A 12879-nucleotide genomic window follows, 5' to 3' on the forward strand; every position below is an offset into this window, starting at 1 on the left:
TTTTTTAATTCATGAACATTTTTTAAATTAATGAAATCATTTTTAAATTCATGACATTTTCAATTTGTGAGTAATTTTTTAAATCGTGAACAGTTTTTAATACATGATTGTTTTAAAATTTGATATTTTTCTAATTCTCAAATATTTTATTAAATCTGTGATTTCTTTCTTACTTCAACAATAAATTCAAAAAAATATAGAAAAAACGGATTTTCGGCGGGGCTGTATCGCTGGCAATGAGCTCCGGCGCACCTGCGATCTACTGGGCCGGGCTGAGCTGAGAGAAAACCCGAGCTGGACCTTTGCCTTTACCACCTGATAAAGGAAAAGGCGATTCTAAAAAAAAAGATAAAAGGAAAAAGTGGCGGCGGCGGGAGAAGAAAGGACGGCGGACAGTGGTGAGGGCGGTGAGATGAAGACCGCCAGGATTTCGAAGACAAGGAGTGGCGAGCCAGAGCTAAGCGAGGAGCTCTATCAGGCCGCAATCTGCATGGAGGAGAGGATCCGCGCGCTGCAATCCGCCGGTTGGATCGGCAATGAAGGGGAATCGATGGAGATTGGCGACGGCGGCGAGATGGAAACGGGAGGGAAGTCATCAACGGGGTGGAGTAGCGCCGCGTCCCTAGAGCTCGAGGAGCTGCTCCACCGTGCCGCAATCCTCACCCAGACGAGGGCAGGCGACGGAGACGCGGAAAGCGAGGAGCTGCTCGATCTGGCCGCAAAGGAGAGGATCGTCGGCCAGGCAGGCAACCCACTCTCCTGGGAATTAATAAGTGAGATCATGCCGGAGTTTGAAGCAAAGGTCGGCGAGTCGGTACTTCAGGCAGAAGAGACCCGGAAGGAGGCGGTGGCCGTGCTGAGCTTCGGCTTCAGGCTGCACTTGTTCTCCGAGCAGATCGATGAGCTGCGGCACGAGATGTGCAGCTTTCTGAGATCGTTCTCGTCGGAAAACAAAGATATAAGGAGCACCATGATGAAGTTTATCTCTGAGCCGTACCTATCCCGTATCAGCAAATTGCAGTTGATCTCTGACCGTATCAGTATGCTCCAGCGAATGGACTCAGACTTCGACTCCAAAGTGAAATCAACGATCATCAAGCTAAAATCAGAATCCTTCTTGTCAGCCATGGAGGACGAGCTCCGCAGGGCAGGCCAAGAAGATTCCATGGAGATGGAGGAGAAGAGATTCGTTGCCTTCCATCTCTATTGGGAACGTATATGGGGCAAGGATGGCCACAGCTTCGAAAAGCAGAGTGAGTAAAATGTTAGTTACCCGGTTGTAGTTAGTTTTCTTGACATACTTGCATATCTCAAGGAAGCCGATTCCTTGCAATTTGGAATTTACTCCACTTTAGTATATAACCAGATTGATTCTGCTTTATTCTTCTTGAATGGATCATTTATTTTATGTTAGATCTCTAACTCATACTTAAATTACATGCAGCGATATTGAGCCCCATGCAATTTACACATTGCACAACACGCCGCTTCCCAACTGAAGCTGTCGCCGGGAACACCTTGCAGATCTACTCCATCAAAGTCTCACTAGCAGAACGCCAAAGGTTCCCACTGGAGGTGTATGGAGTGGTCGCAGTCCGTGATGCTGTGGACCGTCGTCGCAACCCTCTATTCCTCTGTGCAAGAATGCACTGCCAAATCCTTGAAGAAAATGTACGTATTGGTATTTTCGTGTTCCTGATCTTTTGTTTGTTGACTGTATGCTATAACCTTGTTGATCAGTTAATGGCAATGATGATGCTTGCAGGATTCTTTTTTGCACTTGACTGGCCCGGTTCGTGCAATTGTCTCGATGGATACTGTTTACATCGAAATCCAATTGATAGTGAAGGGCGCAACAAAATCTGAAGATACAGCGTTGATCAGTACATTTGGCTTTTTCAACGGTGATAATTCCAGTACCTATCTCGCCAAAAACAACTTGTGCACAGTGGAGTTATGCTATGAACAAGTTAAACAGTCGGTCCAGGCCACTATCCTCAGTTTGGGTGTTATACCCAAACAGGATTCATTGCCTTCTCCACATGGCGGCAGAGTAGTTTGCTCTTCACTGCCTCAGGATGGTCATGAAGATATCGCTGGGCAAGTATCATCTAGGCAAGTTTTGCTGCTTGATTCAAAAGATGGAAAAATGCCTATGACGAGCAATGGCTACCTTGATCTGGCAAGACATGTAGTTTCTGTGGAATTAAATGGAAAGCTGCAAGTCCTCATAATGGCTGATTCACCATCACAGACTGCAATTGCTGCTCGATTCCTCCTTACACCCAAAAAATACAACACAAGTAAATGTGAATATCCCCTTGCTGATGGCTCTAAGGTTGAGATTACTGTTGCATGGTCCCTTGTTCCCTCAACGATGCCGCAGTCAGGTGACAGTCGTGAGGACAGTGGGATGGCGACTGCAGGAAATTCGAAGGGAAAGAGTGGCGAGTCCATGTTTAGCGAGGATCTCTGTCAGGCTGCCATCTTCATGCAGAAGAGTATCTGCTGGATCCAGGCCCAGGAGAAGAAGATGGTCAAGATTGGACACTACGGCTCCGAAGAATACAATAATCTTCTGGTGTTGAAATCCGATATGTACGAGTTGTCGAATAAGATCTTCGATCGGGTCGACTACAGGACCCAAAAGAGGATCTGCGCGATGCAGAATGCCTATTGGATCAGCAACAACAGGAAATTGACAGATACCGAGAGCAAAATGGGCGACGACATTGAGATGGAAACTGGAGGGAAGTCGTTGAAGGGAAGGAGTGGCGAGTTTAAATCGGCGACTATTGGCAATGAAGACAGAACGGTACAGACACAGAAAAAGATTGGTGACGGTGGCAAATCGGACTCCAAGCAGTTCAATGAGCAGGAGCAGTTCAAGGAGCCGCCGGTTAATAACTCGATCCCCATGGCTGTATCTGTCAGAAACAAGATTGAGGAGGAGGCAGAGGCAGAGACCGTGATGGCGGAGGTGGCACCGAGGGTCAGCTTCAAATCAGCTCTGCTCTCCCGGCAGTTTGATGAGCTGTGGGACAACATGAGCCAACTAGTTTCAACAGAACCAAAATTTCTAGCGATATGCATACTTATTCGGGAACCCTTCGAACGCTATTGCTCCACATTGAAGTTTATCTCTGCAGTTTTCGACCGGCTTGGTCAATGGGTGCCAGATTTCAGAGAGAAAATGGAATTGATAAAGGAAGACAAGGACAGGGATAAGGATGTGGAAGCTGAGGATGTGTATGAGGCGACGAAGATGGCTGAGGAGTATTATTTCAATGCTTATCGTAGAGATTGGGAATGTAGGCGCAGCAACTTTGGCAGCTTCGAAGACCCAAGTGAGTAAATGTGCTAGTGATATGGTTCTTGTTAGTTTCTTTTCTTGTTCCATTTACTGCATGTCTCAAGCAAGCTAATTCGTTCTGTTAGCATGGTGATCCACGTTGTTATTGATTTTTCTTCATTCTTCTTGAATTGATAGCAAAAGCAATCTGTGCACTCTTTAGTTACATCACATTAGATTTCTAACACATACTTAACTTGGTTGCATGCAGCGTTATTGAGCCCTATGTACTTTACCGACAGCATACCAGGCCACACCCAAGTGGGTGCTGAAGTCGGGAGGACCATGCAGGTCTACTCTATTAAAGTCGCAGAAAGAGAAGGCTTCACCCTCGAGTGGCCACTGAAGGTATATGGTGTAGTTGCTGCCCGAGATTCTGTGGACTATCGTCGCAACCTTCTCTTCTTTCGCACTAGGGATGACTGCCAAATCCTGACAAAACAGGTATGCATGGGTGTTTTCCTGTTATTTCCTTATTGTTTGCATCTTTGTTGGCAAGTTAATGGTGAACAATGATGCTTGCAGGATCCCTTTTTGCACTTGACTGGCCCTTCTCGTGCAATTATGTCTGGGGGCATAATGGAACCCGCAGTTACGATTGAAGTCCACCTAAAACTTAAGGGCACGGTGGAGTCTAAAGATAGAACATTGATCAGTAAGGCCTTCCTTTATGATGAAAAAGATCTTGATAGTGCTGATATGATTTCTACGCGTGTCCTCCAGGGCCTTTGTGAAATAGAGCTATGCTGTGAGCAGCTTGAACATTCACACCAAGCCACTATCCTCGGTGTCCGTGTTGTACGGGGCTCATTGGCTTGTGGCAATGGCATCAAGATTGTTTGCTCCGTACTACCTGAGGACAAAACCGAAGGCGGTGGTAAGCGCCCATCTGGGTGTATTTTGCTGCTTGATTCACAAGCTGGAGATATGCCTGTGGGTGAAGAGGGTTATCTGGATCTGTCGAGGCAAGTTGTATCTGTGAAATCAAGAGGAAGGCTAGAAATTCTCGTGCAGGCTGGAGAAATCAGTGGAAGTGTCGTCTTTCCAATCAAATTCAGCAACATAAGTGAAGAAAGTTGTGAGCCTGGTGATTGTAAAGTGGAGATAACCGTTGCTTGGTCCTTGCTCGTTGAAAACCAGTATGATATCTCGGTGATGGGAGCTATACAGCCTTACGCATGGGAATCAATTCCACGTAGGCCGATCATGAAGCTTGTTGACGCTTGTTGAAGAGGTTCACTTCGTGAAGATGGCATTCTAGCTAGTTGTACTTAGTGTAGTAGTAATCTGAAAAGGTATATATGGGCAACACAAGGCAGCGTCAGATGCTGGTTCAGTTTCTCCCTCAAAAAAAAAAGAAAAAAGAAAAAAAATGCTGGTTCAGTTTCTGAATGTATTTTTTTGGCAAAGCAGAGATGATCACCGTGCAAGCTGATAGTACAAGCAGTATAATCCTGGATGCGATTCGGGTTTGACAGGAAGAATAGGGACCATGAAAAACACCCACACGCAATTTTATTTTTTTGTAAACTACATGATTTTAGTACATTGGACAATATTATTGTAAAATGTCAAGAACATTTTTCTAACACATGATGACAGCTTTTTCATGTCTGAACATTTCTTCAAATGAATGTTAAACATTTTTAAAATACACGTAACATATTTTGAATCGTATGAGACCTTTTATATATTTGTCGGACTACTTTTACATATTAACATTTTCTGGGTTCCCTAGATGGTCCCAAGCCGGTTTTGGGAACTTTTCAAAAGGTTCCTAGCGGTTTTTCTATTTCTTACTGGTTTTCGGTTTTTTATTTTTGGTTTTGGTTTAAATTTTTTCTGTTTTGTATTTTTCTTTCACTTCTTAATTTATTCATTTTCCTTGTTTTTTACTCAAAGTTTTTCAAAATCATTAAAGAAATTCAAAATGTCAAAAATTATTGGGATTTCAAATTTGTTCATGTTTTCCAAAAAAAACATGTTTTCAGATTTTGTTTGCATTTCGGAAATTAATCAAAATTTCAACAATTTTTCTCTATCGTAAAAAAAATGTCCATTTTTTCAAAAAATATTTGTTTTTCCCAATAATTGACCACATTTTTATAAAAATTCGGGATTTAATTTTTTTTCTCCAAAAATTTAGAGAATTTAAAAAATGTTCTTTTTTTATTTGCTAACATTTTCCAAATTCGTGATCTTTTTTTTTGAGAAATCTCGCCCTCTTTATTCATTCAAAGCAAACGACATAGGTACAAGGTTTGGGTCATGAGGATATCCCAACCAAACATATCTACCTAGGCCTAGGTTACAAGCAAACTTGGCGAGATTATGAGCCTCAAAATTATGGTTCCTACGCTCATGAATAAAAGAGTATGAATTAAAGCTATTACAACGAAGCATTATTTCATGTACTAGAGCGGCGTTGGGACCTCCTGTCCCCCTGTTGATATCGTTAACCACTTCTTGGCAGTCCGAGGCCACACATATATTGGTAGTAGCAAGATCTTCTGCCAATGCCAAAGCTTCCCGGCAAGCGTAAGTCTCCAGCATCAACGGATCATTAATTCCCTGAAAAACAACTGCCGATGAACCCAGGTATAAACCCTCTTGATCACGACATATCGCCACAGCTGCTCCTCCACGTCGAGACCTTGCAACTACTCCATCCACATTAATCTTTGCCATGCCACTCGGAGGTGGCAGCCACCTCTTCTGCTGTGCAGGTGAAGCCGTATGTGTTATTTGATGCTCATTCCTAGCATTCACCTGACCGAGCTCCTCAATATAATTGTTCACAAAGGATGTAGTCTGTTGCTGGCTCTGAAAAACTGATTCATAGATGGCCTTCCGCCTCGCAAACCAGATAGACCATAGGGTGATTACCAGTCGCGTGAAACTTGCATGGTCCAGTGTTTCATTTAACTGAAATAACTAAATCCTCGCATTGGCTTCCAAATTCTCTGACATTTGGGAAACAAGTGCTTCATCTGACAGAGCCCACACGCAGCGTGACATGGTGCACGACACAAGCGCATGTCGCCATGAATCAACACAGCCACATAACGGACACGTATCCTGTACCGCCATGTTTCGCCTCTATAAAGTATCCGTCGTCGGTAGTGAATGATGGACAAGCCTCTAGAGGAAGATCCTGACCTTCGACGGCACCTTTAATTTCTATAACGAGCACCATGACTTTTCATCCTGCTCGGCCATTAGATGATCCGCTTCTTCCTTCTAGCCACTCCTCTCTCTGCAACTTGGTTTTCAGAAGGAATTTATATGCCGAACTAACACTGAAGTTACCCTTCTTATCTGGGTGCCAAGCCCAGAAGTCTGGTATGTTGCGAGTGCAAACAGGAATCTTTAAAATGGTGTTGGCATCAATTGGAAGAAAAACAGTGCGGATCAGAGCCTCGTTCCATGATGCTGTTGCCGGGGTTAGCAGCTCCGACACATATAACTTGGAGGGTCCGCCACTAGCGACGTGATCGGACGTGGTGTCATCTCCTTCGGCATCCAATTATCAGCCCAAATATCCGTTGTTTGCCCATTGCCAATCCGTCGTATAATGCCTTGCTTGAGTAAATCCCTACCTTCCAGAATAACGTGCCAGATTTGTGAAGGTCTAGTTCCTAACTCCACAGTCAAGATCGTCTTGTCCGGGTAGTAAACTGCTTTGAGCATTCTCGCACTCAAACTTGCTGGTTCCTGAAGAAGCCTCCATGCTTGTCTAGCAAGCAAAGCCAAATTAAAGATCTCGAGATCCCTGAAGCCAAGACCTCCCAAATGCTTTGGCCGAGTCATCACATCCCAAGACACCCAAGTCGGCTTGCGCTCACCTTGCTTGCATCCCCACCAAAATTTCCTGATAATAGACTTGATGTGATCACACAAACCTCTCGGGAGCTTGAAACATGACATAGAAAAAACCGGGATTGCTTGGGCTACTGACTTAATAAGAACATCTTTACCGCCAGCTGAAAGGCACTTGCTCATCCAACCCTTTACCTTATCCCACACCCTGTCACTCAAATATTTGAATGTCCCCTTCTTTGAGTATCCCACATCAGTTGGCATACCCAGGTATCTGTCACTCAAAGATTCATTATGAACCTGCAAATATCCCTTGACAGCATTACGCACTATCTCGGGGCAGCCCTTACTGAAAAAGATTGATGATTTTTCTTTATTTACCCTCTGTCCCGATGCCATGCAATAAGCATTCAATAGGTTTGAAACTTCCTCTGCTCCATTAACACTTGCGCTGAAAAACAACAGGCTATCATTCGCGAATAAAAGATGATTCACCGCCGGTGCCGACGGTGCCACCTTAATGCCGCTGAGCTGGGATGATTCATTCTGGGGTTTTCTTTATTTACGTTTTTTCTCCAAAAATTTAGAGAATTAAAAAAAATAGTTTTTTTATTTGCTAACATTTTCCAAATTCGTGATCTTATTTTGAATTGACGACAGTGATACTGGGATGGGCCTGGGCCATGTGCGCGCAGGGAAGGTCCGTCTCGATCTACCGGGCCTGGCTACGCCTGAGAGAAAATATATGGGCGCACGCCCGTCTGCACCGTATCTTGAAAACCCTAAGCTGGGGGATCTTTGCCTTGCCCCGAACAAAAAAACGAGAGCGGCGGCGGCGGCGGCGCACAGTGGTGAGGAGGTGAGATGGACTCCGCAGGGAGTTCGATGGGAAGGAGTGGCGAGTCCATGTTTACCGAGGAGCTCTATCAGGCTGGAATCTGCATGCGGGAGAGCATCCGGTGGATCGAGGCCCAGGAGGCCAAGATGGAGGAGATTGCACATAGCGATTCTGATTATGATAATCTTCCGGAATTCAGAATGGATATGGTCGTCTTGACGGAGAGGATCTTCCAATTGTGGCACAAGATGGGCGCGGTACAGAGGGCCGGTTGGATCGGCAATGAAGGGGAATCGATGGAGACCCTGAGCAAGATTGGCGACGGCGGAGAGATGGAAGCTGGAGGGAAGTCGTCGAAGGGAAGCAGGAGTTCTGCATCCCTCGAACTCGAGAATCTGCTCCACCGTTCCGGAATCCTTGCCGACGGAGAGAGGGGCGGAGGCGCAGACAGTGAGGAGCTGCTTGATTTCCTTGCAATGGAGACCCAGGAGTGGATCGTTAGCCAGTCAGACAGTCAACTCCGCTGGGAGACCGTGCCCGAATTGACAACCGAAATCCTGTTGAAATTTGAAGAAGTGGTCGTTGACATTGCTAAGGTATTTGAAAACAAGAAGATCCGGGAGGAGGCAATGGCAGTGCTAAGGTTCGGCTTCAGATTGCCGGCATTCTCTGAGCAGATCGATGAGCTGAGGCACGAGATGTGCAACTTTCTGAGATCCTTCTCGTCAGAGAACAAAGATATAAGGAGCATCATGATGAAGTTTATTTCTGAGCCGTACCTATCCCGTATCTGCAAATTGAAGTTGATCTCTGACCGTATCACTATGCTCCAGCGAATGGACTCAGACTTCGACTACAAAGTGAAATCAACGATGATTAAGCTGAAATCAGAATCTTTCTTGTCAGCCATGGAGGACGAGCTTCGCAAGGCAGGCCAAGAAGATTCCGTGGAGATGGGGGAGAAGAGATTCACTGCCTACCATCTCTACTGGGAACGTATATGGGGCAAGGATGGCCACAGCTTCGAAAATCAGAGTGAGTAAACTTGCATGCATGCTACTTACCTGATTGCTTGCATTTTGGAATTTACACCACTTAACCAGATTGATTCTTAAATGGACTATTTATTTACTAAAGTTTACTCCACGATTTGTGGTTCTACTAGTGAGACTTTGATGTAGTAGATCTCTAACTTGTTAACTTGTATGCAGCGATATTGAGCCCCATGCAATTTACACATTGCACACCACGCCACATTCCAATTGAAGCTGTCGCAAGGAGTACCTTGCAGATCTACTCCATCAAAGTCTCACTAGTAGAACCCCAAAAGTTGCCACTGGAGGTGTATGGAGTGGTCGCAGTCCGTGATGCTGTGGACCGTCATCGCAACCCTCTATTCCTCCGTTCAAGACAGCACTGCCAAATCCTTGAAGAAAATGTACGTATGGTATTTTCGTGTTCTTGATCCTTTGTTTGTTGCCTGCATCCTTGTTGATTATGGCAAATGATGATGCTTGCAGGATTCTTTATTGCACTTGACTGGCCCGGTTCGTGCAATTGTCTCGACGGATACTGTTTACATCGAAATCCAATTAATAGTGAAGGGCGCAACAAAATCTGAAGATACAGCATTGATCAGTACATTTGGCTTTTACAATGCTGATAATTCCTGTACCTATCTCGCTAAAAACGCCTTGTGCACAGTGGAGTTGTGCTGTGAGCAACTTAAACAGTCGGTCCAGGCTACTATCCTCAGTGTGGCTGTTACACCCAAACAGGAATCATTGCTTTTTCATGGTGGCAGAGTTGTTTGCTATTCAGTGCCTGAGGATGGTAATGAAGATATCGCTGCGCAAGTATCATCTAGGCAAGTTTTGCTGCTTGATTCAAAAGGTGGAAGAATGCCTATGGCCAGCAATGACTACCTTTATCTGACAAGACATGTAGTTTCTGTGGAATTAAATGGAAAGCTGCTAGTCCTCATAATGGCCGGTTCACCATCACAGACTGAGATTACTGCTCAATTCCTCCTTAAACCCGAAAAATACAACACAAGTAAATGCGAATTTCCCCTTGCTGATGGCTCTAAGGCTGGGATTACTGTTGCTTGGTCCCTTGTTCCCTCGACGATGCTAGAGTCAGGTGACAGTCGTGAGGACAGTGGAATGGTGACTGCAGGAAATTCGAAGGGAAGGAGTGGCGAGTCCATGTTAAGCGAGGAGCTCTGTCAAGCTGCCATCTTCATGCAGAAGAGTATCTGCTGGATCCAGGCCCTGGAGAAGAAGATGGGGAAGTTTGGACACTACGGCTCCGAGGAATACAAGAATCTTCTAGGGTTGAAATCAGTTATGTATGAGTTGTCGAATAAGATCTTCGGTCGGGTCGACTATGAGGCCCAGAAGAGGATCAGCACGATGCAGAATGCCTGTTGGATCAGCAATAAAGGGAAATTGACCGATACCCAGACAAAAATTGGTGATGACATAGAGATGGAAACCGGAGGGAAGTCGTCGAAGGGAAGGAGTGGCGAGTTTGAGTTGGCGAGGATTGGCAACGAAGGCAGAACGGTGCAGACACAGAGCAAGATTGGTGATGGTTGCAAATCAGTCTCCAAGCAGTTCAATGAGCAGGAGCAGTTGAAGGAGCTGCCAGTCAGTAACTTGATGTCCGTAGCCGAGTCTGTCAGAAATAAGATTGAGAAGAAGCAGGCTGAGACCATGACGGAGGAGGTTGTGCCGAGGGTAAGCTTCAAATTAGGTTTGCTCTCCTGGCAGTTTGATGAGCTGTGGGACAAGATGAGCCTGCTAGTCTCAACAGAACCAAAATTTCTAGCGATATGCATGCTTATTAGAGAGCCCTTCGCACGCTATTGCTCCACATTGAAGTTTATCTCTGAAGTTTTCAACCGGCTTGGTGAATGGGTGCCAGATTTCGGAGAGCAAGTAGAATCGATGAGGCAAGATGATGAGGACAAGAATATGGGTGGAAAAGTTGTGAATCCGCATGAGGCGGCGAAGGCGGCTGAGGAGTACTATTTCAATGTCTACCGTAGAGGCTGGGAACGTAGGAACAGCAACTTTGGCAGCTTCGAAGACCCAAGTGAGTAATGTGCTTGTGATATGGTTGTTAGTTTCTTTTCTTCTTCCATTTACTGCATGTCTCAAGCAAGCTAATTCGTTCTGTTAGCATAGTGATTTACTTTAATAATTGATTATTTATTCTTCTTGAATGGATAGCAAAAGCAATTTGTGCAATCTTTTGTTAGTTGACGTCAGATTTCTAACACACTTGACTTGGTTGCATGCAGCGTTATTGAGCCCCATGTTCTTTACCCGAAGCTTACCAGGCCACACCCAAGTGGGTGCTGAAGTCGGGAGGACCATGCAGGTCTACTATATTAAAGTTGCAGAAAGAGAAGGCTATGCCCTTGAGTGGCCGCTGAAGGTATACGGTGTAGTCGCTGCACGAGATGTAGTGGACTATCGTCGCAACATTCTCTTCCTTCGCACGAGGGATGACTGCCAAATCCTCACGAGACAGGTATGCATGTGTATTTTCCTGTTCTTTTTCTTGTTGTTTGCATCTTTGTTGACAAGTTAATGGTGAATAATGATGCTTGCAGGATCCTTTTTTGCACTTGACTGGCCCGTCTCGTGCAATTATGTCCGAGGGCACTGTTACGATTGAAGTTCACCTAAAGTTGAAGGGCACAGTGGAGTCTAAAGATACCACATTGATCAGTAAAGCCTTCTTCTATGATTATGACTGTGTTTCTGTGCGTCTGCTCCGTGGCCTTTGTGGAATAGAGTTATGCTGTGATCATCTTGAACAATCACACCAAGCCACTATCCTCGGTGTCCGTGTGTTACGGGGCTCATTGCCTTGTGGCAAAACCGAAGTCGTTTGCTCCGTACTACCTGAGAGCGATACTGAAGGCAATGGTAAGCACCCATCTGGGCATGTTTTGCTGCTTGATTCACGGGCTGAAAAAATACCCGTGAGTGAACAGGGTTATCTAGATCTGTCAAGGCAAGTTGTATCTGTAAAATCAGGAGGAAGGCTGGAAATTGTCGTGCAGGCTGGAGATTTCAGTGGAAGTGTTGTCTTTCCAACCAAATCCAGCAACATAAGTCAAAAAGGTTTTGAGCTTGGTGATTGTAAAGTGGAGATAACTGTTGCTTGGTCCTTGCTCATTGGAAGCCAGTATGATATCTCGGTGATGGGATCTATACAGCCTTACGCATGGGAATCAATTCCACGTAGACCTACCATGAAGCTCGTTGACGCTTGTTGAAGATGTTCGGTGAAGAGTCATTTGTGCATCTGCTACTTATTGCATCTTGCTTTTATGTATATATATTTTTGCTTAGCTAGGCAAGCCTATTTTGCCATTTCTAGCTTATTCGTGGAGCATCTTATTTCTGGATTGAATGCCAATTTGCACTTGTTGTTTCTGTTGACTCATCGTGGATCTGGAGATATAGCCTTGTGATTTCATCATTGCTGATGTTCAGTGCTTACCAAGCTGGCAGGGGACGTGCGGTTGAGTGCGTGCTGAAGTATTTCTGGCATTGCTAGCGTCCGCTTGTGTTCACTATGCACGATATTGTGCAACTGTTGCCACCTTTTTGCAATAGGTAAGAGAGCGGTGAAGAGTCTCCTACCTGTCAAATACTGTGTACATGTCTGGTTGTTGTATAACAACTCGCCCTTTCTCTCCGTTAACTGCTATACATACGTAATCTCTTCTGAGTAATACAAGTGTGTATTGTGCAGCATTCCTCTAATCTTCGGCTTGTATCAGAGCCTCTAATGGCCGGCCCTATGTGTACCACTGCGCTGGCCCTTTCTTCCACCTCTAGCCAAACCC

The 12879-nt window shown here is 45.1% G+C and overlaps 2 protein-coding genes across 2 annotated transcripts; both read left to right on the plus strand.

Moving 5' to 3' along the window:
* The first annotated feature begins 369 nt into the window (after positions 1–369).
* On the plus strand, positions 370–4725 carry LOC109731710 (uncharacterized). Its single transcript, XM_073509116.1, has 5 exons — positions 370–1253; positions 1445–1671; positions 1766–3347; positions 3564–3796; positions 3878–4725. The coding sequence occupies exons 1-5, from the start codon at positions 413–415 to the stop codon at positions 4580–4582; spliced, it is 3588 nt and encodes a 1195-aa protein (XP_073365217.1). The 5' UTR covers positions 370–412; the 3' UTR covers positions 4583–4725.
* Positions 4726–7941: 3216 nt separating this feature from the next.
* On the plus strand, positions 7942–12509 carry LOC109731712 (uncharacterized). Its single transcript, XM_020290886.4, has 5 exons — positions 7942–9044; positions 9221–9447; positions 9530–11108; positions 11317–11549; positions 11632–12509. Exons 1-5 carry the CDS (start codon positions 8036–8038, stop codon positions 12301–12303), a joined length of 3720 nt encoding a protein of 1239 aa, XP_020146475.1. The 5' UTR covers positions 7942–8035; the 3' UTR covers positions 12304–12509.
* The last annotated feature ends 370 nt before the right edge of the window (positions 12510–12879 follow it).

The sequence above is a fragment of the Aegilops tauschii genome, chromosome 2 (genome assembly GCF_002575655.3).
Source record: "Aegilops tauschii subsp. strangulata cultivar AL8/78 chromosome 2, Aet v6.0, whole genome shotgun sequence".
Classification (NCBI taxonomy): Eukaryota; Viridiplantae; Streptophyta; class Magnoliopsida; order Poales; family Poaceae; genus Aegilops; species Aegilops tauschii.

What these genes read in the sequence shown, in the direction of transcription:
- LOC109731710 (XM_073509116.1), top strand. Translation starts at nt 413, where the DNA reads ATGAAGACCGCCAGGATTTCGAAGACAAGGAGTGGCGAGCCAGAGCTA. An exon ending in GCCAAATCCTTGAAGAAAAT is followed by an intron (nt 1,672 to 1,765) that starts GTACGTATTGGT and finishes TGATGCTTGCAG; the next exon opens with GATTCTTTTTTGCACTTGAC. An exon ending in TGGCAGCTTCGAAGACCCAA is followed by an intron (nt 3,348 to 3,563) that starts GTGAGTAAATGT and finishes GGTTGCATGCAG; the next exon opens with CGTTATTGAGCCCTATGTAC.
- LOC109731712 (XM_020290886.4), top strand. Translation starts at nt 8,036, where the DNA reads ATGGACTCCGCAGGGAGTTCGATGGGAAGGAGTGGCGAGTCCATGTTT. An exon ending in CCACAGCTTCGAAAATCAGA is followed by an intron (nt 9,045 to 9,220) that starts GTGAGTAAACTT and finishes ACTTGTATGCAG; the next exon opens with CGATATTGAGCCCCATGCAA. An exon ending in GCCAAATCCTTGAAGAAAAT is followed by an intron (nt 9,448 to 9,529) that starts GTACGTATGGTA and finishes TGATGCTTGCAG; the next exon opens with GATTCTTTATTGCACTTGAC.